A 23,963-nucleotide genomic window follows, 5' to 3' on the forward strand; every position below is an offset into this window, starting at 1 on the left:
TAAGGCAGTGATTCGATGTCAGGTTGTTGGGAGGGAAGGTTAAAGTGGTTGCAGGAGGGGAAAAGTGCAGGAAATGTCCAAAGCCAAGCAGGACTTTGGAGCTGGGAGAGATTTTTGAGATCCCGTCGGCTCCCTTAAAGATGAAGTGGCAGAGGTGTCCAGAGGTGAAGGGTTAACTGTTCATTCATTCCTCCACTCCCATGGCATATGGAGTGCCCGGGCCAGGGACAGATCCAAACCGCAGTTGTGACCTTGGCCTCAGCTGTGGCAATGATGGATTCTTAAACCACTGTTTAGGCTAGGGATCGAACCTATATTCTGGCACTACGTAGATGCTGCCAATCCTGTTGTGCCACAGCGGGAACTCCTCGTTTATTTATTTATTTATTTTCTGGTGATGGGGAAACTAGGTAGCTAAATGACTAGAAATCTTATTCTGTTGACTTCCTATTTAGTGCTCTTTCTTTTTCTTAGGTTTTTTTAAAATGACTTACATAAGTCTTTCTGAATTAGTACTTGTTTTAATAGTTTTTTTTTTTTTTAATTATTTGTCTTTTTAGGGCCATACTTGCAGCACATGGAGGATCCCATGCTAGGCGTTGAACTGGAGCTGCGTCTGCAACCTACACCACAGCCACAGTAACGCTGGATCCTTAACCCACTGAGGGAGGCCAGGGATTGAATCTGCGACTTGATGGATACTAGTCAGATCCGTTTCTACTGAGCCACGGTGGGAACTCCGATCTAGGCTTTTTTTTTTTGGGTCTCACCTACAGCATATGGATGTTCCCAGGCCAGGGACAGAACCTCTGTCACTGCAGTGACAACACTGGATCCTTAACCCTCTCTGTCACAAGAGAACTCCTCCAGTGCTCTTTCTATGCTCCTTTGGACATGGGAAAGCACTGAAATTGTTTGAATGAAAGATGGTATATGGGCAAGTTGGCGTTCATGAAAAATAATCTGACTTCCATATGTAAGGGCGAGTTGGAAAGGAAAAACTAATTCCAAGAGAACAGGCAATAGACTAGGAAATTATGTTGTAAGAAGTAGAGCTGCAATCATATTTCTAAATCTATTCCTTGTCTTAAATGTATTTGTTCATTTAACACTTTTCAGACAAGGCTGAACTGAAAAACACAGCAGACCATGCAGTTAGGACAAAAATCATACATGTCCTAAATTTCATTTCTCCCCAGCTACCTTTTGAGTCTTCAGTGACTTTAGGACAATCGCAGGAATCTAAATTCCTTTTTAGCAGTGTGTGATAGACACTGTTGACTAGCCACACAGTTTCAGTTCCTCCTTACTAACTAACAAAACCTAATTTTGGAGTTCCTGTCATGGCTCTGTGGTTAACGAATCTGACTAGCATCCATGAGGATGAAGGTTCGATCCCTGGCCTTGCTCAGCAGGTTAAGGATTTGGCGTTGCAGCGAGCAGTGGTGTAGGTCGCCGATGTGGCTTGGATCTGGCATTGCTGTGGCTGTGGTGTAGGCGGGCAGCTGCAGCTCCGATGTGACCCCTAGCCTGGGAACCTCCATGTGCTGTGAGTGCGGACCTAAAAAGCCAAATCAAACAGACAGACACCACCCTCCTCTCCTTCAGCCACCCACCTCAGCCCTCCACACGCTCCCTCCTGGACCAGAGAGTGGTGTTGGATCTGGGTGATGATTCCACTCCTTTGCTAAAGATGCTTAGAAAACCCAGCCTTAAGCCGATCAGTGCGCGGTTTCTGCTCTGCACCACTACGGGTTGCCCCCAGTAGACACCGTTTTCCCTGCAGCTGGCGGAGCTGCCTTTTTGTCTCCATCACTCCCCTCACTAGTGGCAGTCATTCTGTGACCCTGGCAGAAGCCAGTCTGCGGACAGAACTGAAGCTAGAGGAAGGCTGAGAGGAACACTGCCGGATCCCAGGGGGAGTTCGGATTGCACGATGACTGGGGTTGTAACCCTGTCTTTGAACGTCTGTATTTTTGCAAAAGCCAAAACGATGGGCGTGTTCGGCTGCTTGCAGACAAACGTCACCCTAAGGACGGATGTATGCAAGGAAAAGAGAGTGGAAATGCACTGCAGCAGAGACAGCATCTTGTGCGATGCTCAGTTGAGCACCTGGCTAAGTACTGCTGAATGAGGGAAAGCTGCGTTCTAATCTGAGTCCTCATTCTAATTCGGATGCGCAGAGGGGTCAGTTCCCTTGAGAAGCTGCTTCTTCCAAGTCAGGATTTTCCTAGGGGTCTTCCAGCCGGTGATATTTACTCATCTCCATCATGTCTGAAAAACCATGCAAAGTAGTGTTAACAGCTAACTCTTAAAGAAATAATGTTGCTATTAAACATCATTCGCTAGCCCTCTCATAAGCGTTTGACAGGTATCAACCCATTTTTTTTTTTGAAAAAGATTTAAAAGAGCCAAGAAGCCTGTAAGGGGATCTATTCATGTGTTGTTTTGTAGATGAGCGACAGCAAGAGAGATGAAGAGTTTTCATGCTCTGTCCACAGTTGTCATACAACCAGTAAGAGATGGAGGTGGGGTTTCACCTCAGGCCATCTAGCTTGACTGCTTTTATGCAGCAAACAGAAGGCGGTTTTCCTAATGAAAAGCAGCAAAGGTGGTAAAGAATTTTGAGGGCCGCTGGCTATGCAGCGTATTCTGGGGATCGGGAAGAAATGAGACAAGGGGTAAATTGACTCTGGTTTGTAATCTCTCACCTCAGACTCGGCCCTGACAGTTACGTTTGCCAGTGAGAAGCCACTGGCCACATGTGGCTGTAAGCCCTTGGAATGTGGCTGCTGTGATTTGGATGTGCTATACGCGTAAAACTGACACCAGATTTTGAGGACTTAATAAGAAAAAAGGATATAAAATCTCTCTTTTATAATGAGCTATCTGGATCACATGCTGAAATGATAATATTCTGAATATTCTGGGTAATGTAGGATAAATAAGTTAATTTTATTTGTCTACATATTTTCATTTGGTTATAAGACTTAAAATGACATGTAGTGGGTATTATATTATCTTTTTATTGGACAGCACTACTTTAGGGATTTTGTGTTCAGTGCTGTTTGTAGGTTCTCTCTACATTTTTCTGGATTAAAAACTATCTCAGAGATACTTTACTAATAGTAGCACTTTCCATAGCAGATGGGTTATTACATTTTTTTTCCCTCTGAAATGAGTGTTAGCAGTCGCTTCTCAGCCTTTTGGCTAAGACCAAGTGAAATTGGTGTTCACAGCCACTCCTAAAATGCTAGTCATCTTTACTAGCACTTTTGTAGAAGGCTTTGGAGAATTCTGGAATCTGAAAACAGAAGTAGAAGAAATTAGGGAGAGGTAGAACTTAAAAGTCCTGACATCTGGGTTGCCGTGCTCAGGGGCCACTTCTGGAAGAAAGCACTCTCTGTGCAAAGGCACAGCTTTGTGCCAAATGGGGATTTAATACTGTAAACTTCCCCGTTTTTGTATTATAAACAGGGCAATGGTCTACTAAGTACCACCTGCTTTTCAAACCAAAGCTTTATGTCTGGTCTTCCTCAGACTGCACCATGGCTCACATAAACTGCATGGTTTTTTTAGTTCTTTCAATATTGTAGTTGAAAAATGTACCCAGCGTAGATTAGCTGTAGTTGCATTCTGAAGCTAAAGACGGAGAGCTTGGGCTGGAAGTGGGGGTAAGTCTATGAGACTGAAAGTTGCAAATGCATTAAAAAAAAAAAAAATCAGTTCCCTTCTTATCCCAAAGCAGCCAGCAGCACATAGTTTCTTCTTACGCTCCTTTTTGGCCCACTTCTCTTTTTCTTTATTTTGACTTGGTGTGACGTCTGTGCATGTCTAAGATATACAACAGCTAAACAAACATGCAGCCTCACTTACGGGGAGTTTCCATATAGGTCAGTGTGCTTTTTAAACTGTATAAATATCTGATGAATGTGGGATTTGAGAAAACCTAATGTTAGGATCTTATCCAAGATCCACATAGTTGCTAGTTGTTTTTTGTTCTTCTTTTAAATTTGCAAGGAAAAAATGTAAAGGCAAATATAAAAAGGCTATGTTGACTCCTGAAAAAAGATTGTTTTGCAAATGAGTTTAGCAAATGTGCCTGAAATCCTTTATATCTCTGCATGCATTTTTTTTTTTTTTTAACTGAGGAGTTTGATCAATCAGTCAGTGAGCTAAGTAATTAATCCATGAGCCAGGGGCACTGCATGTCTTCCATGTCTGGAACTTTACTAGTTAATCCAAAGAGTAGGTAGCATAAACCAAAATGGTCCAGTTATTCGCCATTTAGTTGGAAGAGAAGACTGACATTGCCTTGGCAGTATTTTATAAAAGTGACTCTTGATCTGAGCCTTGAAAATCGAAGGGAAGAAAGGGCGATTCTAAGCAAGGGGGACAATTTGATCTAATAACAGGAGAAAAATAACATCTCTCAGGAAAACAGTGAGAAAATCTGCCGTTGGAGCTCCTTGTGGCTTAGTGGTCAGGAACTGGACTCGGATCCAGGAGGACTCAGGTTCGATCTGCGGCCTCGTTCCGTGGGTTAAGGATCTGGACCCATTTATTTTCCAGAGAAATCTCTCTTTTACTGACCCTTTGGAATTTTATTCTGTTGCTGTGTATGGCACACCCGGTATGTGTTGTTTTGGCTGCTGGTGACCTAGGAGTTAACAAATGAAAATCTCCTCTCATGGAGTTTGTGCCTCTTGAGCTATGGTGTAGGTCACAGATGAGGCTCAGATCCTGCGTGGCTGTGGCTGTGGTGTAGGCTGGCAGCCGCAGGGCTGATTCAACCCCTAGCCTGGGAACTTCTATAACGCCTTGAGTGTGGCCCTAAAAAGTCAAGAGAAACAAAGAAATGAAAAGAAAATTCAGCATTGCATGTTTGGAGTCAGTGGTGAGAAATAAGTTTGGCTGGGCAGAGAAAGGCCACATGCTGGAGAAGTTTTAGCCTTAGACAGGGTTTATCTTGATTTGGGAGACTGCAGAGAGTTCACATACTGTATGTGAATCCGGCATTGTCAGCTGCTGCGGCTCAGGTCCCTGCTGTGGTGCGGGTTTGATCCCTGGCCCAGGAACTTCTGCATGTCCAAATATGGCCAAAGAGAGTCTTGGGCACAGATGAGAAGCAGGACACGGGATCTGACCTATGAAGGTCCAGTCGAGGGGACCGTGACAGTGACGAGCTTGAGGACTGGGCTGGCTGATCTTACTGAAATCTGTTTTTGAGAAAAATCAAGCGAGGTTTGACTGTGATTTTGCACCTTCCCGCCTTTCCCTTTCTTTCCTTCTCGACAGGCGACCATTTCTTTTAAGAAAGTCCTTTGATGGCGATGTGGCCGGTTTAGGGGTCGTCGTCATTTCTGCAGAGTGAGTCAGTCATTCGCATGGAAACATCCGTTCCCGTTCAGACCCTTTGCCCGCACGGGTCACCGCAGACTGCGGGATACGGCTCCCGGTGCACTGCAGCAGGGCCCCGTCGGCCAGTCGTGCCACAGGCCTCCGTGTGCATTTGCCAATCCCAGCCCCCCAGCCCCTCCCTCTCCCCCTGTCCCTTTGGTAACCATGCTTTTCGAAGTCTGTGAGCCTGTTTCTTGTCTGCAAATAAATTCATTTCTGTCCTTAAAAAAAAATTCCTCAGATGAAATATATGGCAAATGACATGTCCCCACAATGAATGGACTGTGGATCCTAAGTGGACGAACTCCGAGGGACGGGAACAGTCAGTCTTGTTTCTTTGTGGAGGCGTGTGTGGTTTCTAATCGTAGATCTGTTTCAGCTTGTTCTCCACGAAGAACATTGGGAGATACCACCTGACTGAGCAGCCCTGCAAAAGTCAGAACTCCTGCTTTTAGTGACTGTAGCCTGGCGTCTCCTTTCAGTAAATGTCAAAAGTTGGAAAGATCATGCTGAGAAAGAGATATTTCTTTTTGCTAAGAAAAAAATCTCTGCGCATATTTTCAGATGTGGGAGGAAATGGGGCTTTTAAAACCTTGTCCTTCGTTCCTTGTGCCTTGCCGGATACTTTCTGCTTGATCAAACTTTAAGCGTTTTTAAATATTCATTCATTCATTCGGCAGTGACTTATGCAGCTGGCATGATGTGCCAGGCAGGGTGTGTGTGCCAGGCAGGGTGCTGGAGTTCAGCAGGGAGCCGAAAAAGACATGAAGTCCTGTGAAGACACAGTCCAGGGGGAGAAGAGAGAATTACGAATTATCTTACAAATCAATGAGAATTCCACCACGCATGCTAAATTAGAGAAGCTGGTGCTATGAGAATGTCGAAAGGGGATCTGACCCGGGCGAGGAGGTCAGGGAAGGCTTGGAAGGCTTCCCTGAGGACGTGACAATTGCGCTGACCTCTGAATGATGCATAGGAGCTAAAGCTTCATTCGGCGCAGGGGACTGTAATGTGCCTGTGGGACCAGGGGAATGGAAGTAGCCTGGTGAGCCTGCAGAGAGCCCAGTGGCGGAGACAAGGGTGAATGGAAGAAGGGGTCAGACATGCAGGTGTTAGACCCTAGGAGGGATCGTGCCTTTGTCCGGATTGTTTGGGAAACCTGTCATGGGTTTATAAGCAACAGGAGGCAAGATCAGGTTTCTGTGTTGAGAGGATTGCTGGAGTTAAAAAGCAGGGGACACACCGTAGTGGCGAAAGCGAATGCATGCAGGTGGGTGGAGGCCGTGGCAGTTGCCCGAGCAGATGTGGCATCTTTGATTGGGGGGTGACAGAAAGCAGGCAGGAGAGAGACTTGAAGTCAAAGAAATAGGACTTTTGACAAATTGGATACATGGCCTGACTCCTGGGTTTCTCTGTCGGCCCAAACTGTTTCCAAAGGAAGGCATCTGCAGAACCAACCCATTTATTTTCCAGAGAAATCTCTCTTTTACTGACCCTTTGGAATTTTATTCTGTTGCTGTGTATGGCACATCCGGTATGTGTTTTGGCTGCTGGTGACCTAGGAGTTAACAAATGAAAATCTCCTCTCATGGAGTTTGTGCCTCTTGGTTTCAGAAAGTCGGCTAAAGGTGAAAATTAGTGCGAGCACAATGAAAATTGTATTTAAGCTGTGGGAGGTCAATTTTTCCCCTGACACATCAGAATAAATGCATTTAAAAAAATGCTTGACGGGCGTTCACGCAGTGGTGCAGCAGGTTAAGGATCCAACATTGTCTGTGGTGGAGCAGGCTTGGCCCCCAGCCGGGCACAGTGGGTTGAGGATCCAGTGTTGCTGCAGCTCTAGCACCCATTTGATCCCTGGCCCAGGAACTTCCATGTGCTTCGGGGGTGCCCCCCACCAATGCTTTACACTTTCTGAAGCCCCTTACTCCCTCCCGGGAACCAGGGGGACGCAGGTGTGAACTGAGGAGCCGGGGAAGATGGTTCTCCCAGGGCCACAGAGCTGTGAGAAATCATTGTGTGGGCTCAGGGTTTCCAAGAGGAGGTTCACCCCTCCTCTGCCACATGAGAACTGTCGTCAAGGAGGTTGAAAATGCCGCCTGCTGGAGAAGGGTATTCCTTTTCTAAAGAGCCAGTTTGGGAAATAGATTCAAGGTCTCTCTCAGCTAGGGGAAGAGCACACTGCTAGATTAGGTCCAAGCCACCAAAGTGGGCTTCTCGCCTTCATCATCAGCTGCAGTAACATGACCAGATTCGTTCCAGGCCAAATGAACTAGGGAGGTTCTGCTTTTGATGGATCCACCATGGACGTCCACGATTTCAGGGACAGATCTTGGAATCGCAGGCCAGTGCCTTGCAGGGGAACTTGGAAACCCAAAGGCAGGCCTACTTTCCCTTGGCTGTTTTCTTTGTTTGAGCAACTTAGTTACATGAATAATTTCGGTGATTTGGGAAGTTCCCGTCGTGGCGCAGTGGAAACAAACCCAACTAGGAACCATAAGGTTGCAGGTTTGATCCCTGGCCTTGCTTAGTGGGTTAAGGATCTGGCGTTGCCGTGAGCTGTGGTGTAGGTTGCAGACGTGGCTTGGATCTCATGTTGCCGTGGCTCTGGCGTAGGCCGGTGGCTACAGCTCCGATTTGACCCCTAGCCTGGGAACCTCCAGATGCTGCGGGTGTGGCCCTCAAAAGACAGCAGACAACAACAACAACAAATTGGTGTTTTGTCTCTTACATCATTTTCTCATTTTTAGCTGATCCTTAACAGATACTCATGAAATGCCTTAAAGCCATTGTTCTTTGGGTAACACGCTTGATTTTTACAAGACGGCATGAGAGCGCCTGATGCCAGGGTGGTTCCGAGGATGTGATTGGACCGCCTTAGACCTGCAAAAGCCCTGTAGAGATGGGAGTATGTCTTCCCTGAAACTCTCATTTCTCAGTTCCCAGGACTGTTGATTCTCACTCAACAGGCCCATCAACGGAAACCTTTTCTTTGCCACAGAATAGACACTTTAACTTGTATGTGCCATATTTAAATTACAAAAAAAAAAAAAAACAACCAAAAAACCCGAACAAACCCAAACCCCAATCCACATCTGGACCAAATATTCAATAATGGTATTTATCAAAATAAATTTATTAAAAGTCTTCAAAGACCATGTCAAAGTGTAGCTGCCATCAGGACAGTTTTTGGCACTCCTCACGGACATTGTCGCTTTCTACACCACAGCACTCATCCTGTGACACACAGCAACTGACCATTTAAACACAGACCGTTTCAGGTTTAGAGTCACGCGGGCCAGTACTGAGGACCTGTAGTCGTAAGAACGTCGAGACCCCTGTACAGAGTAAACATGGCACCTAGGACTAAAAAGCTACCACTAAACCACTCTGGGGTGACAAGGACTGAGTTAGGGAAGTATGTACAGCCAGCTAGCTAAGGCCACATAATCCCAGACCTATTGATTTTCAGTGCTCTTGGACCATAGCGTTACACTGTCACCCTTCAGTCTCGCGTGCCTGCTTTCCCAGCGTGAGACACGCCACATCCTGGCCACTGCCTCCCTGTGCTCCATCAGTTCTGGAAGCTGTCCCAGTGCCGGCTTCTCCTAGACTGCTCCTGGCTTCCTGACTCACTAACTCCGAATCAATAGTTCTGAGTGATGTTTCCTCAACACCCAGGCTGAATTCAAGGTCAGTCTTTTCGGCAGGTGACAGCCTTTCCCCTTAGGAAACAAAAAGAAAAAAAGCAATGTCCTCGTTGCGGGGCTCCCGTTTCCATCTCATGTGGCATGGGGCTCTGTGGTGATCTGCGGCGGCTTCCTACACAAGTCTTGGTAGAATTCAGACTCCAAGAAACGGGGATAAGAGTTGTTCTCCATCAAGCTGTACACCCTTTTCTGGGCAGTTGTAAAGCAGCCACTTGTAGCCTCTTGTATGTTTTGGGCAATGAGAGTTTTGGTTTGAAAGTCTATGTTTATCTGAAATGAAACAAAAATAGCGGTTTACTGCATATTCAGAGGTGGAGACTGACGTCTATGCGATACATGAAAGCAAATGAACAAGCAAAAGACCTCCAAAACCATGAGGGGCGGAAGAGGTGCCCCAGCCGCCCCCGTAGAAAGGTCATTCATCTCGCTGAAAGCCAGAGGGGAAAATATTTACCCCTCCTTTTAGCTTGAGGACTCTTCTATTCTTTCGTTTCACTCTGGTGCTAAGAATGTTCAACAGATACGGAAACAAGGACATTTTTTTTTCCTCCTTACCTCTTTTGGAGCTTCTTTTTCTATGAAGTCAGTGTATATTTTCCTGGCTTTGGAGGACAGCTTTTGGGGTGACTTTGTTTTTTTGAAGTCTTCACAGGCCAGCCAGAATTCAATATTTTCTTCACAGAATTCAGATTTCAAAAAAGCTCTGAATGCAGCAAGACCATCTGGGGGGCAGAGGAGAGGAAGCATGAAGAACGTGAACTGAGGGACCTCATAATCCCTTCACTTTTCTCCTAGGCCTCCCTGGCCCTGGCCCCCTAATTTTCTTATCTCTAGATGAAAGCAAGATTTCTAGATTTCACTCCCGCTTTAGAACTGAGCTCTTCAGAGACGAAGATGCCAGTCTGCAAAATGCTTAAGGTGGCGCCCTGCTGTGCTCAGCTTTGCTGTTGACCCAGCCGTTTACGGGGGAGCTTTGGTTCTCTGTGTGAACTAAGCCTCTTGAGAACACTGTATGCAATGGAAAAGCTGGCTCAAGCTTACACCAAGGGCCATTCCAGTTTGGCGCTGATTTTGCGTCCCACCTGGAGTGAATAAGCCCTGCGTTTCCAGGGATAATCCCCGGGAAACGGCGGGGGAAGAAACAGGCCTCAGATGCTGGAGACAGTAAAGTCAAACTCCCTGGGGCCGGATGCTCCTCCTTTCTAGACGCTTGGGCTCCTTGAAAAGGACCAAATTCAAGGGGTTAACTCACATTTGCTGGCTAGCAGCTCATCAAATGCTTCTGCCCACAGCTGTGCTTCCTCAGGAGAAGGCCTGCAAGAGACGGTCACATGTCAGCTCACACCTGTCTGTTTCCCCCTTCTGTTCAGCAGCTGGTGGCCTAGCTTTGCAAGGACTGAGATTTTCAACTTACTTGATGAAGGTTTGCGGTTTGCTTTTCTTGCCGGTTTTGGGCTTCCCAGGAGAGGAGGAGTTTTGCAAGAAGTAGCTCAAACGGGTCTTCCAATCTTTTAATCTTAAAGAAGAAAAAAAAAAAAAAAAAAAAAAAGACTTTTACTAAGTGCCAACACTTGAAATGGCCACACCACTGCAGCTAAAGGTTTTTTTTTTTTTTTTTTTTAAACCAAATAAAGTCACTCCCAGTAGCTACAGACAACGAAGTAAGACAAAACAGTCCTCCTTCAAGTCAGTCTTACCCCTTTAAAATATAAACCCAGCACCTATGCCTGGAACAGTTTCATCTACTCATCTGAACATAACTGCTAGTTTTATAACTACGCGTAGGATAACCTACAATTATAGGGTATTTAATGAATTTAGCTGGCATAGTTCAAAAGGCAGATGCTATTTCTGGCCCACAAAAGGCAGCAGCAGTTCTGCAATGTTAATTACAATTCTGAGACATTTCACACTTGATGAAACGGACAGTGGAACTGCCCGGAGCCAGCCATGGGTATTTCCCTTCCACCCTTAGAGCAGGAGGATCTGGACCACTCTAGAAGCTGTGAACAATGAGGTGAGGTGCGTGTGCGTGTGTGCGCGCGTGTGTGATCGCAACTACAACACCCATTTTAACCAGATGATGCAGAACAATTATTTGTTCCTTAGTGCTGGGTGGGTGAGATCTGTTGTTAAACTGGAAAAAAAAAAGATTTTAAAATAATATATTCAGAGCTAGCAAAAATATTTCCATCCCAGCAGCTGTGTAAGTTGATGAGAATTTACAATGCAACGTACGAATGCTGGGGACGCGCCTGGGCTGCAGGATTCTCTGGTGTCATTTTCGATGCGGGGAGATAAAAACCCAACCTGCGATTCCTCAGCTCATCTACCACCGCCTCTGCATCACGAATTTGCCGCAGTTCCTCGACTCTACCCTCGAGTCCTTCGGTTACATCACAAAGGACCCACCACATAGATTTAACCCTACCTAGCAAGTGTATCTTTTACACAATGTTTTCCCCTGCAGAGATGGAGGCACCGCTCCAGGGTGGAAGCCAAGCGCGGATGTACCGCGTTTGCAGCCGCCCGGGACAGCTAGGTCCGCGGGGCTGGCAGGGGAGAGAAGAAAGCCGTACTTACAGGGTCCGCTTCATCTTCTCCCGCTTCTCCTCGCTTTTGGGGCCGGTGCCTGCGCTCTTGTCCATGGGTCCGCAGTCGTGATGGACAGTCAGGAACATAGCACTTTGCATTATCGTCTACGCTCCCGGGTGCCCGCTCTCTGCTGCCAGGAGCGCGCCGCGGTATTTATAAGAGTCGGAGGCTCGTGGGCGGCGCCTCACGACGCTGGGCCCGCCTTCAGCGGGTGCCGATTGGCCGGCTGGCTCCGGGCCTGGGGCGGAGTCTGCGCAGTCCCGGGCACCGCCGAAGGGTCTGGAAGGGAGGGCGCCGCTGACGTTTGCGGCCGCAGCGTCGTGCGCAGGCGAGCCCCCCGCGGCGAGGCGCTGGGGCTGCTGGTGGGGGCCGAGGAGTTTCCCTTCGGGCAGCCGCCGGAGGCCTCTGCCGGCTTGGGGCGGCCGGCGGGGTGGCAGAGCTTGGGAGGCGTGGGGCGGGTTGGCTGCAGGCCCCGCGGGGCGCTCGCCCGCCCCTCCCCCTCCTCGCCTCCGTCCCCTCCCCCACGCGCACTTGCTCCGGACCCCAAAGGGAGGGGGGAGTCCCCAGCAGGTCAAGGTTACTTGCTGGGAACCTGAGTGCAGTTACTCGGTTTTGAATTCGGATGTGTTCCCTCTTTTTTTGGAGCGCACACCCTCTCCCCGCGCCTCCTTTCTTGGTCTGTAAACTGAGGCCGCGGGGAGATGCTCACCTGCTCCTCTTTTCGTCACCGATTCATTGGCGGAAGGAAAGGGAGAAGGGGGGGCGGCGCAGGGGCGGGCGGTGTGACCTGCTCTGCAGCTTCCCTGGACAACTTGGAGAACGTTTGGGAGGGACGTCGTCGGTCAGGGGAAGGAACAGGAGAAGAAGTGCTTTACCTGGGTGTGCAGTTTTAGTCACCAACACACACGAGGCTGGGTCGGTCCTTGGGGTTGCGTGCTCCTCCTCTGGAGTACTTGGCTGCTTGTCCTTAGGGAACACACGGGGAAGTCACAGATCTCCTTCTCAGGACGTAGAGGGAAACACCAGGACCTCGCAGCTGTCATTTTAGTGTAAGAATGCAAAGATGCAGGATTTCCTCATGAGTCATTCTTAGTCGGCCTAGAATTTACCAGAACATTTACTTGGCAAAAAGGAGAGGTGGGGGTGGAGGGAAGGCTAGGTTAACAGTTTGCTTGAAGGAGCTTAATTTGCTAAATTCTTCAGAAATTGTCCTGCTGTAGCACGATTTAAACGGTTTGATTGGTAAGGACGAGTAGGTGACCTCAACCCCGGTGTGATCGGATAGCGAACAATTTTATTAGATCTGTGCAGTGGAATGTTCAAGGGGTTTTCCTGCCAAGCATCGAAGTAGCAGGGAGATGAACCACAAGGTATTAGGCTGCAGAATTCTCTCTCCTTTGCATTAGAACTGTTAAAAGAAAATTGGAACTGGTTTACCATATTCTGATGAGGAGCTGCCAGTAGCTGGAGCTCCAGGATTGACTTGGAGAGCAAAACGTTTCTATTACTAAAGAGAACAGCCATGTACTCAGCTATGGAGAGGAAGATCGTTTAGATTTCAGTAGTAAATACTTGAAAGCATGGTTGTGAGATGCAAGAATATAATTTATCTCAAGGATGTGCGCTTCATCTCTCAAAGGTTTTGTTTATTTCCTACATCTCTTTTCACTTTCTGATGATTCAGTACTTATTTTACTAAATATGTGTAATATGCAGGCACTTGCTGCTCCTGGCTAATACAAACCTCGACATATTTTTTCACTTAGAACATTTGATGGTAGAATTCACTCCTAGTGGGAAAAGCAGGAGTTCTGACCAAGAGGCAGCAATGAGAGAGCTGGACTTGTGTCAGGATACCTGGCTGTAGTCTCAAGAGTGTTTATTAGCCAGTAAATGCTAAATATGTTCTGGGGCAGCCCCATCCCACTTTCCTGAGCCCGAGTTTCTCGCCTCTGTTAAAAGTGTCTTTCTTGCCAACCTCATTGGATAGTTTGTGACTCTTTCTTCAAAGTGCTTTGTGCATTTTAAAGTACTATACAAAAGTTTGTTGTTTTTCTTAATTTGCACATGGATGAAAGAATCTCTGGAGGCATAGGCGACTGAAGATAGAAAAATCATTAAAAATCATTAAAGGATTAACTCACACTTAATTCGATTATAAATGTGTAGGTACTATTAAAATATCAAAATAAGGCCATATAGCTTTGTAGAGTAACAAACTTCATCACAGATAGTTAATAAATATTCTCCTGGTAACAAAAAATAAGAAAATGAGCAACGGATATTTCAGCTTTACAGAGGTCTTCAAGCCCCAAAGGTGTAATGATCTCGATACAAAAGTGAATGTATGTGTCATCATGCAAGTAGCTGGTTTAAAGCTAGACTATTGTAGACTTTTTGGTGTTTTGTGTAGTTATTTGCTTTTTTTCACAGACCATTTCCTTTCTGACGACTGATGTTAAGACAGGCAGAGGTACGTTTAAAGCAAAAGCTGCAGTGTTTGATGACTTCCCTTTGTTTTTTTTTTTTTGATTTTTGTATTTTGTAACTGGCTTTTAGGTCCGCGGAATTGCTCAATATTAAGATGACACATATTTTCCATTCTGTGGCGGAGGAGGAAACAGTGCAGTAGGCTGTGAACGCCGCACAGCAGCACCGCAGCTGGAGGGGCTCCGTCAGCCACACATCCATTTTGCAGCGGGAGGCTACCGTGCCCTCTGCTGGAGAGGCTGCCTGAGGTGCATGTTAGTGGCGCAAGCTTGCGGGGTAGCTCTTGAACTTTTTGTGTGGCAGAAAGTCTCAGTGACAGAAGAAGGCACACAAAAAAGACAAGTTTCTAGTAACACCAAAGGGACACTCTGAAAAGCAAACGTGTCCCCTGCCATTTCTCTCTTCTCCTCCCACTGTATGCTGTTATTACGAAACACATTAAGTATTACTGTCTAAAAACATTCAGACACGGCAGTTCCTGTCGTGGCTCAGGGGAAACGCATCTGACGAGTATCCATGAGGACGCAGGTTTGATCCCTGGCCTCGCTCCGTGGGTTAAGGATCCGGTGTTGCTGGGAGCTGTGGCGTAGGTTGCAGACATGGCCCGACCTGGCGTTGCTGTGGCCCTGGCGCAGGCCGGCTGCTGTAGCTCCACGTGGATCGCTGGCCTGGGAATCTCCATGTGCTGCAGGTGCGGGCCTAAAAAGACAAATATATACATGTTTGGACATAAAAAATTTCATACCGAAGCTTTAGCAATTTAGAATACAGGATATATACTTTCAAAAACATACAAGGATCATTCTGTGCGTAAGTCCGCCTTTCTTTTTCAGTCAGTTCCTGAATTAGTAAAAGCTGCAGACCTGCTGCTTACCTCATGAACTCCCACACCGGGGGGAAGTTAAAAAAAGGGGAAAAAATTTAGGAAATTAGGTACTATGTGGCAAAGGATGTATGAGTAACTGGAAATAATGAAAACTTTAGTATCCTAATTGTTGAGCTTATTTGAGGAAGTGTGACACCTGTCTCGTTGTCTTTTTTCTTTTTTGGTCTCATTCTCATTTAACTTCAATTGGTGGAATATTCTTTTAACGGAACGAACATATAACCTCATAGGATTCCAAACGCTGTACTCGCAGTATGAGCTGAGATTTAAAAATCGTAATTGCTGTCCTTCTGAGAATGTAATCTGCATCCTCAGAAGCTGATGAGAGAGAAAGTTAGAGTTTTAGTCAGGAACGAATCAGAGTTTCAACCAAACACTGACATATATTATAAAGGAGTTAATACTTCCACCAGTCCTTGCATTGGTAATTCCAATACAAGCAGGTCCGTGGTTCAGCCTTAAATCCACCCACCGTGGGAAGCATGTCCCACTTAACATTGACTAATTCCCCCCTTACGAAGTCAGGCATCTGGGCTTTCTTTGGAAACCGGCAACAGGAGCACAGCAATTTTTTTTCTTTCCCCAATAAAAACACTGAGGTATGTTGAATTGAAATGCATCCAGCAGGTGTGTGTAGTTAGAACAGGTGGTGTGAGATGGAGGGTGGGAGATTGTTTCCACGGGATGCCCATTGCTGCTCTTTTCTGTGACAGTGGCCTACGTGGACTCTCTGGGGCGAGGAGGCCGTTAGAAGCACTTCCTTGTGAAATAGGCTACGTGGATGGCATATTGTCTGTATTCTGCAGAGGTAAAGTTAAGAATTTCTTCCCTAAATTCGTTGTAGACATTGGTTTTCAAAGATGTTTGATCCGTGGACTCCTTCACAAGAACCTAAAACCTTGTGGATTTTCTCTCCCAAACTTTTTTTTTTTTAAACAAACAAAATTTCCTAAATCTTAACCAAATTAATTGGAAAAATAACGATGCTCTCAAGGAGACACCAGTAGGCCCTGACCCAACAACCATCGTGTTAGAAAGAGTCAAGTCTTAAAGGCTGAGCCAAACAGCCTCAACTTCAAAAGACGGACAACATTGCCTTCCCGTTTCCACAGCTTATCCCTAGGAGAGCAGAATGGTTGGGGAGTTTGCCGTCTTGGGATCCTGGCCTTTGGTCTTGTTTGCTTTGCTTTAGTTATGACCCCAGGCAAATTGCTCAGCCTTCTTGAGCCCGGGCTCCGTATCCTCAGGGTGGAGGAATTAGAGCACCTTCCTTTGCAGGAGTTAAAACATTGTGGGGCGTGGTTGCTGACAGCTCACAGTGCACAGGTCTGGTGTTCAGCAAAACCATGTGGTAGAACTGTTTTCTTCCAGGAGACTCATTTTCCTGTTTTCTTGTTGCTTCCTCAGCAGCCACTCTTGGCTCCTGCTCCAAGGGGGGCAGGTCTCCCATTCAGGTGGAAGGGTTGACTCAGAAGAAGGCTCTGAGTGTCTGCAAGGCTGCGGAGCATCAGGACAAGCCCTGTCTTGCTTCAGCAGAGGACTCACTGTGATAAGGATGGTTCTAGCCTAACGGAGGGCCCTTTTGTCTGTGGTCCTGGCCCAGGATCCTGTGCCATCACTCCTGACCCGCCTGCTCTCTGGGGGTCTGTTCATCCATTGCGCCCCCTAGTGGCCGCTTATGCTCTTCTGATGCTCCATCAGGAACATCCGTGATGTACCGTTACTTCTTGAAATGTTTAAGTTCTTCCTCAAAAATGTTTTGGGGAGTTCCTGTTGTGGCTCGGCAGGCTGAAAATCCAAGTAGTATCCATGAGGATGCAGGTTCGATCCCTGGCCTCGCTCCATGGGTTAAGGATCTGGCATGGCTGTGAGCTGTGGTGGTTACAGATGTAGGTCACAGATGCATGTTGCATGGATCTGGCATTGCTGTGGCTGTGGTGCAGCCAGCAGCCGCAGCTCCAATTCCACGCCTAGCCTGGGAACTTCTGTGTGCCACAGGCGAGGCCCTAAAAAAAAAAAAAAAAGCAAAGGAAAAAAATGTTTCGACATGTCTAGCTCTTCACATGCTTCTATTTCCATCGGTTTTGACAGAATTCTCCCCTATCTTCTCAGTACAAATTCTCTTGACATTGGGTATTTGGTGAAAATTTCTTTCTTTTTCTCACTGCTGCATAGGAAGGATGTAAAGTGACCTCTGCCTGGTCCTAAGTACGGCCCCACCCCTCTCTATCACTGCGAAGCTGTCTTACTTGGAGACTTAGAGTCTTTCAGTGCTTCTGTTGTTTCATCTCTTTGAGTTAATTCAATATACCTTTGGTTTTTAAGCACATTTAAAAATAAACCCATGGAATTCCCATCGTGGCTCAGTGGTTAACGAATCCGACTAGGAACTGTGAGGTTGCAGGTTCGATCCCTGGCCTCACTGAGTGGGTTAAGGATCTGGCGTTGCCGCAAGCTGTGGTGTAGGTCGAAGACTCGGCTCAGATCTGGCGTTGCTGTGGCTGTGCTGTAGGCCAGTGGCTACAGATCCGATTTGACCCCTCGCCTAGGAACCTCCGTATGCCGTGGGTTCGGCCCTAAAGAGACAAAATAATAATAACAGTAATAATAAATAAAAAAGTAAAATAAAAATAAATCCAGCTAAGGTCAGCATGGTCACTGGCCTAGCCAAGCCTGAATCGGCTGAGCCCTTACACCCGGGGGACCTCCACTTTGTCTGGCTTATTTAACTCTTCCGTCTTTTGGATGATAAGTCCGCAGGTTGGCTGGGAGCTCCCTGGCTTTGGTTGGGCTGAGCGTCTTGCCCGAGGTGTCTGGGCTCACTCGGATGCCTTGGAGTGAGCTGCACATGGGTAGGGCTGGCCAGGGCGGGGCAGGGTGGCTCTGGAAGTGTCCTGGCTGGGTTTCTCATGTGTCTTGAGCTCACCTGGGGGTCAGCTGATGTAGGGGGTCAATGCTCGGCTCTGCCCGTCGTATCTCTCACCCTTGTCTTGTAATCTGTGGTGAAGCCTGGTCTCCTTCCCGTGGCAATGGCAGAGCCTAAGACAACCGTTGGAGAGCAGTTATCCAGTATGGGCTTTAAAAAACTCGTCCTCACTGTGAGATGCCAGCATCTCACTTGGTGGCCTTTTCTCTTCTCGGAGTTATGATCCCGAGGAAGGCGGTAGGTTTTCTGGGATTGGGAAGTGGAGTGGGAGTTGATGTAGTAACCCACTGCCTCTCTCTCTCTGTGGTTGGTTCATGGGTCACTGAGAAGTCGGGACGCCTTAATTGGTGGAGATGGCTGAATGAGAGTCCCCAGAGCACTGCCCCCTGCTGGCCAGGTGCGGGAAGCGCCTCATGGCACTCTGTCCAATGGGGGGATGACAGCTTGGGTGTCCGTCCAAGGCGGTGATGCAGCAGGACCAAAGGCTGAGTCACTGCAGGACTCCAGGGAAGCCGCTTCATATTCTTGCAGGCCTCCAATTCCCTCTCTGAAGAGCAGGAAATATGTGAATAACATCCACAGTCTGAATCTGGTGGAGCTCAAGCTGATGTGAAAAGTTCATCTTCGGCAGGGCTGAGATAATTTTTCTCTAAAAGTGCTAATTTTTAAAAAACTACTGTAGGGTTTCTTGAACGAATCAACCAACACGAATGTCAGGGTGCAGGAATAATGCTCTGAATCATCCCTCCTGTCTTTCCCAAAGGGGATAAGCCTTTAATTCTTGTCCCGAAACACCCAGTTGCAATTAAGAGCGGCAGAATTTCAGCGAACCTGACATTTTGTTCTTTCTCACTTCTTTTCCACCTCTGGGCGACCCCGGCTGTCCTGCCCCCTGGGGAACAGTGTGATCTCTTGGGCCGGTGGGTGACCGAGGGGCTTTTGGAGGAGGTTGTCTTGGCTTTGTGGGGCCACCACCAGCATGGAGCATCTTCTGTGCTTTTAAATATTAAAGGTTTTTTTTTTTTTTTCCCCATATACTATATAAACAGACCTTCTTAACAGACCCTGCTTTTTGATTTTAAAGAGAGAAGTGCTTACGAACTTGATGAAAAGGCAGAAGTGTGTGAGCGGGTGTGTGTCACGGAGGGCGGAGGCGGGTGAGGGTGGCAGGGAGATGTTAGAAAGCCTCGCGAAGAGGCACCTCCCAGGTGGTCCAGGGGACGCTCTCCAGACTCCCCCAGATCTAAGCAGAGAATTTTTATGGAGCCATCACGCGGACTTTCTGTCTGGGAAGGGTTCTCCTCTCCACCTCCTTTGCAGCATCTGCTCGTTTGTTCCTTAAATGCATTCTTTAGGTGTCTCTGCTCTCTGCCCTGCATTTTCACACTCTGCATTCACGCCCATCCGTGTGGGTGTGGTCTGGGTGCTGATGAATCTCCCTGCTGGTCGCTCCTCATCTCCGACCCCTGTAGCTAACTGTGCGTGAGCTTGATTCACTCGACCCCCGTGCCCTTGTTCTCCATCTCAGTGAGTGTGCCGTCACTGACTCGGTTTCCTGGGACGAAGCCTGAGAGTGGAGGCAGTGGGCTCCTTTGAGTTCCAGCCACTCCTGGTGCCAGGTCAGCTTCTTCCTGCCTCTGCGTTCTGCTCCTTAAACGTATCTTGAGACGATACTCTTCTCTTCACTCCCGTTTCTCTCTTCATCTCTTGTATGGACCCCAAGCCAGAATTCTCATTGACTTTCTACTTTCTAACTGATTCTCTCCAATGAATTTACTGTTTCCAGCCAGCACAGTTTTACCGAAACACTTATCATTGTCGCTTTTCTGATTGAAACCACTAATGGCTTTCCATTGCCCTTAAGATACGTTCCAGATTCCTTCAGGTGCCTTACAGGATCCCTTTTATCTGGCGCCTGAAAGCCTCTCCAGCCTTCCTCATCGCCACTGCCTTGCCCTGTGCCCTTATCCTGCGCTATATTTTCTAACTCCTTCCACCTGCCATGCTTGCTCTTCCCTTTAGCCGTTTTCTCGCTCCCCCTCCTTAGACTTTTTCCATTCTCCCCACTGTTTGTCTGTCTTCTACGTTATTCCTACTTTTTCAGGCATCGCTTAAGTGGATATCCTGCACATGCCACCTCCACACTTTTCCTCCCCCACCAGCAAATCCGGATCAGGTGCTGCCCTTAAAGACTCTCAGAGCACCTGTGAATCTCCTTACCCCGACGGACTGCAGTGGCCTGCTTCTTGTCGCTGTTCCTCCCTAGACAGTGTCTTCTCTGTCTCCTCTCCCTCCCTCCTTCTCCTCCTACCTTCTCTTAAAAAACGATCGTCTTCTGGGACATAGCGGGTCCCCGGTAAATCTTTGCCGAAGGCAGGGCTGGGTGGAGTGTGGCTGGAGGCGTGGCTGCTTTTCCAGGGAGCCTGACGTCTGTGATCGTTGTAACTTGCGCCAGAGGCTCATGGGGTCCTGTTACCTAGAATTAATTTCTGTGGTAACCATGCAAAGTTTCCTTGTTAACGCTGAGCTTGGCAGTGTTTATAGGTAAGTTTTCTATTCTTTCTCTTTGCGATTTATGAAATAATCTATTTGCTGGTTAAAAAATTGACTTTTACCTATTGTAAATAGCTAGAATAAACTTTGTTTATAAAACTGCTTCCACATCAGAAGGCAACTTGACAAGGCAGCGATACACGCGGGTTTTTCAGTTAAAACATCATGAACATGTGGACGTCTCACATTGCCTCTAATGAAAATGTTTTAACCGACCCCCACAGGATTAAAAAGGTCCCGTGGTTTCATCATTTGTCCTCATTTCACTGTCTGTTATAATATGTATTTGAAGGAAGCCATCTACATATATGTGTGTGTGCGTATGTGTGTATATACATGCATAGCTTCACTAGACAGTTTAAACATCTAGTGTGAAAGTAGCTTGTTTCTGAGACTTTTTACAAATTTTCGTTTTGGACCATTATGTCATAGGTTGCCTCTTTTTGCTTCTTTTAGGCAAATGAACTGAGGCCTAATGCCTTTTAGAGGATGGAACGTTACCTAATGGTTTTAAAACTTTCATAATGAAAGAAAATAGTTTCACTTTATACTTTGCTTTTAAGCTCCGAATTTCTATTCGCATATAATCACCATTGCGTTATTTGGATTGTAATGGTCAAAGTTATTGTAACGTTATAACACATCAAGGACAAAGCGGATAGTTGTCAGTTTAGATGATTTTCTTAGGTTCCAGAAGAGGAAAACAAATAGGAAAGCCTAACTGAGAGTGTGGTCAATTGGGTAGCCCTTGGAAGAGTTAAAAAAATTTCTGGATCTCTGCTTTAAGATCTTGTCTTGAGCCTGTGCACTCCCCCCGCCCCATTCCCCTCAATCCACTGAAAGAGCTAAAAATGGAAACTTATTTAAAAGAAAGAGAAGAAAACAGGAAAACTTCGTAGGACTGCTAGAACGGAGGAAAAGGTACCGCTGACACACAAGGAATAAGGAACTTGGGGAGTATGTGAGACAGAAAGCGCCCAATAGAAGCAAAACCCGTCAGATTTGACAGGCAGGTGTGTCGGCGGCTCAGGAGAGGTAAGGGGATGCTTTCCTCAGTGTCACCCAAGACAGTTTCCTTTTTGGAGCAACAGAGGTTTGAACAAAGGGGCATGGGTGAGGGCGAAATCACGTAATTTTAGAGGCTGTACAGTGACTCACATCGTAATTTCCCCTGGGTTTTGCTTCATATGGGCAGGGTACTAAATGAAGAACCTGTAGGAGTTCCCATCATGGCTCAGTGGTTAACGAATCCGACTAGAACCATGAGGTTGTGGGGTTCGATCCCTGGCCTTGCTCAGTGGGTTAAGGATCCGGTGTTGCCGTGAGCTGTGGTGTAGGTTGCAGACGTGGCTCGGATTCCGCGTGGCTGTGGCCGTGGTGTAGGCCGGTAGCTGCAGCTCCGATTGGACCCCTAGCCTGGGAACCTCCATATGCCGCGGGAGCGGCCCCAGAAAAGGCAAAAAAAAAAAAAACAAAAAAAAACCAAAACAAACAAACAAAAAAACAAACTTGTAGGCTAAGGAGGAAATAAAAATAAAAGTCAAAAGCTGTTTAGAAATTGTTAAAATGGGAGAGCCAGCTGTGAAAATGTGTGGGATGTGGGCAAAGCCATACCCAGAAAATAACTTGTCTCGATCTTTTTTTTCTTTTTTTCATTGAAGTATATTTAATTTACAGTCAACTCTTGCATTAGTTTCAGGTGTCCAGAATAGTGATTCAGTATTTTATAGATTATACTCATATGAAGTTATTATAAATCAGTGGCTCTGTGTCCTCTGTGGTGTGTTACCTCCTTGTGTCTTATTTATTTATTTATTTATTTTTTAATTTATATTTTTTTTGTGTTTTGTCTTTTTGTTGTTGTTGCTATTTCTTGGGCCGCTCCTGTGGCATATGGAGGTTCCCAGGCCAGGGGTTGAATCGGAGCTGTAGCCACCGGCCTACGCCAGAGCCACAGCAATGCGGGATCCGAGCCACGTCTGCAACCTACACCACAGCTCACGGCAACGCCGGATCCTTAACCCACTGAGCAAGGGCAGGGACCGAACCCGCAACCTCATGGTTCCTAGTCGGATTCGTTAACCACTGCGCCACGATGGGAACTCCTGTCTTATTTATTTCATACCTACCAGTTCATGCCTCTGAATCCCCTTCACCTCCCTAACCCCCCCTTTCCCTCCCCACTGTAACCAGGAGTTTGTTCTCTATGTCTGCAAGTCTGTTTCTGTTTTGTTATATTCGTTCCCTTGTTTTATTTTCTAGATTCCACATGTAACAGAAGAAAGAGAGAGAATAAATTAAAGCGTTCACGTGTGTCCCTTACCGGCCCTGTAGAGTGCCAGGTTCGGGAGTCTGGAGGTGAGCCTGTCCTGAGCAGGGAGCAGGGCTCTTAGTGAGGCCTGGATTTTTTTAGGAGCTGAATAAAACTGCCAGGGGTCAGGCAATTCCTGTATTGCTCCAATGCCCAGAGAGACAAGAAGCTTCTTCAGTAATACTTTTGAGATAAACAGAATTCTGATTCCCCACATCTGATGAAGGAAGCCCTCAAAACTCAAGAAAGAATTCAACTAGGAAGAGGCAGATCCCTTAAGAAAAATAGTTTAAGTAGGTTCCCCTGTAAACAGTTTAAAGGAAGGAGAAACGGTGCACAGTGCAGCAGAGAATTTGTGGCAGCTACACGTGACAAAAAGAAGCTCCTTTTCATGTGTGTGAAGCAGATAATACAGAATTGATATTGCAGTTTGCAGATGAAGCGGCTGCTACCGCAGGGAAAGCCTGGGAACGAGGCGAGAGCTCAAGCAGGAGGTCCAGCCCTTGACTTTAAACATCAGACTGACGATCGGTGTTCGTCGAGATGGTTGTCTGTCCGTCTGCCTCAGGTCCCCTTACTTTCGTGAGCTGAGACCACCACTGTTCACCTTTGTTCCCACCTAGGACAGGCTTTTCCATCAAGTGAGTGCTGAGAAAGTACCCGCTTGCCGGATCCAATCAGGGGGCAGTGGTGCACTGGCAGGTCCTGGGGCCAAGGATTCCGTGTCATTCATGCCAGGCTGCTGGCGGTTCATTGCGTTTCTCACGTTCTCCCCTTGTGACCAGCCAGGACAGCCCGCAGGGGGCTGCCCGAACCCCGAAGGAGCTCACCCGGTGTGCCGTCCCCGCCCGCAGCTCCCCGCTCTGGGCCCTCGCCCTCGCCTGTGTCCCCACTGAGAACAGGGGGTGCCTGAGGCCAGGGACTCTGACCTCTTCATCCCTGTGTCTGCAGAGACCAGCCTGGTCCGGCCCACAGGCAGTGTGACGCTGCCTGTTACATCAGTGAACGGTTTCACCTCCCTGAGCTTAAGTTTTAAAGTTTACCTTTCTTTTCCATTTGAAACAAAATGAGAATATTAGTAGGACGTGATAA

At 47.2% G+C, this 23,963-nt stretch overlaps 1 protein-coding gene across 1 annotated transcript; it reads right to left on the reverse strand.

Annotated features, from left to right (window-relative positions):
• RGS2 (regulator of G protein signaling 2) lies at positions 8,572–11,819 on the reverse strand. Its single transcript, NM_001044600.1, is given in 5 exon segments — positions 8,572–9,380; positions 9,666–9,832; positions 10,363–10,424; positions 10,525–10,626; positions 11,694–11,819. Coding segments are annotated over 5 exon segments (639 nt in total). The 5' UTR covers positions 11,804–11,819; the 3' UTR covers positions 8,572–9,182.

The sequence above is a fragment of the Sus scrofa genome, chromosome 10 (assembly GCF_000003025.6).
Source record: "Sus scrofa isolate TJ Tabasco breed Duroc chromosome 10, Sscrofa11.1, whole genome shotgun sequence".
In the NCBI taxonomy this organism is placed as follows: Eukaryota; Metazoa; Chordata; class Mammalia; order Artiodactyla; family Suidae; genus Sus; species Sus scrofa.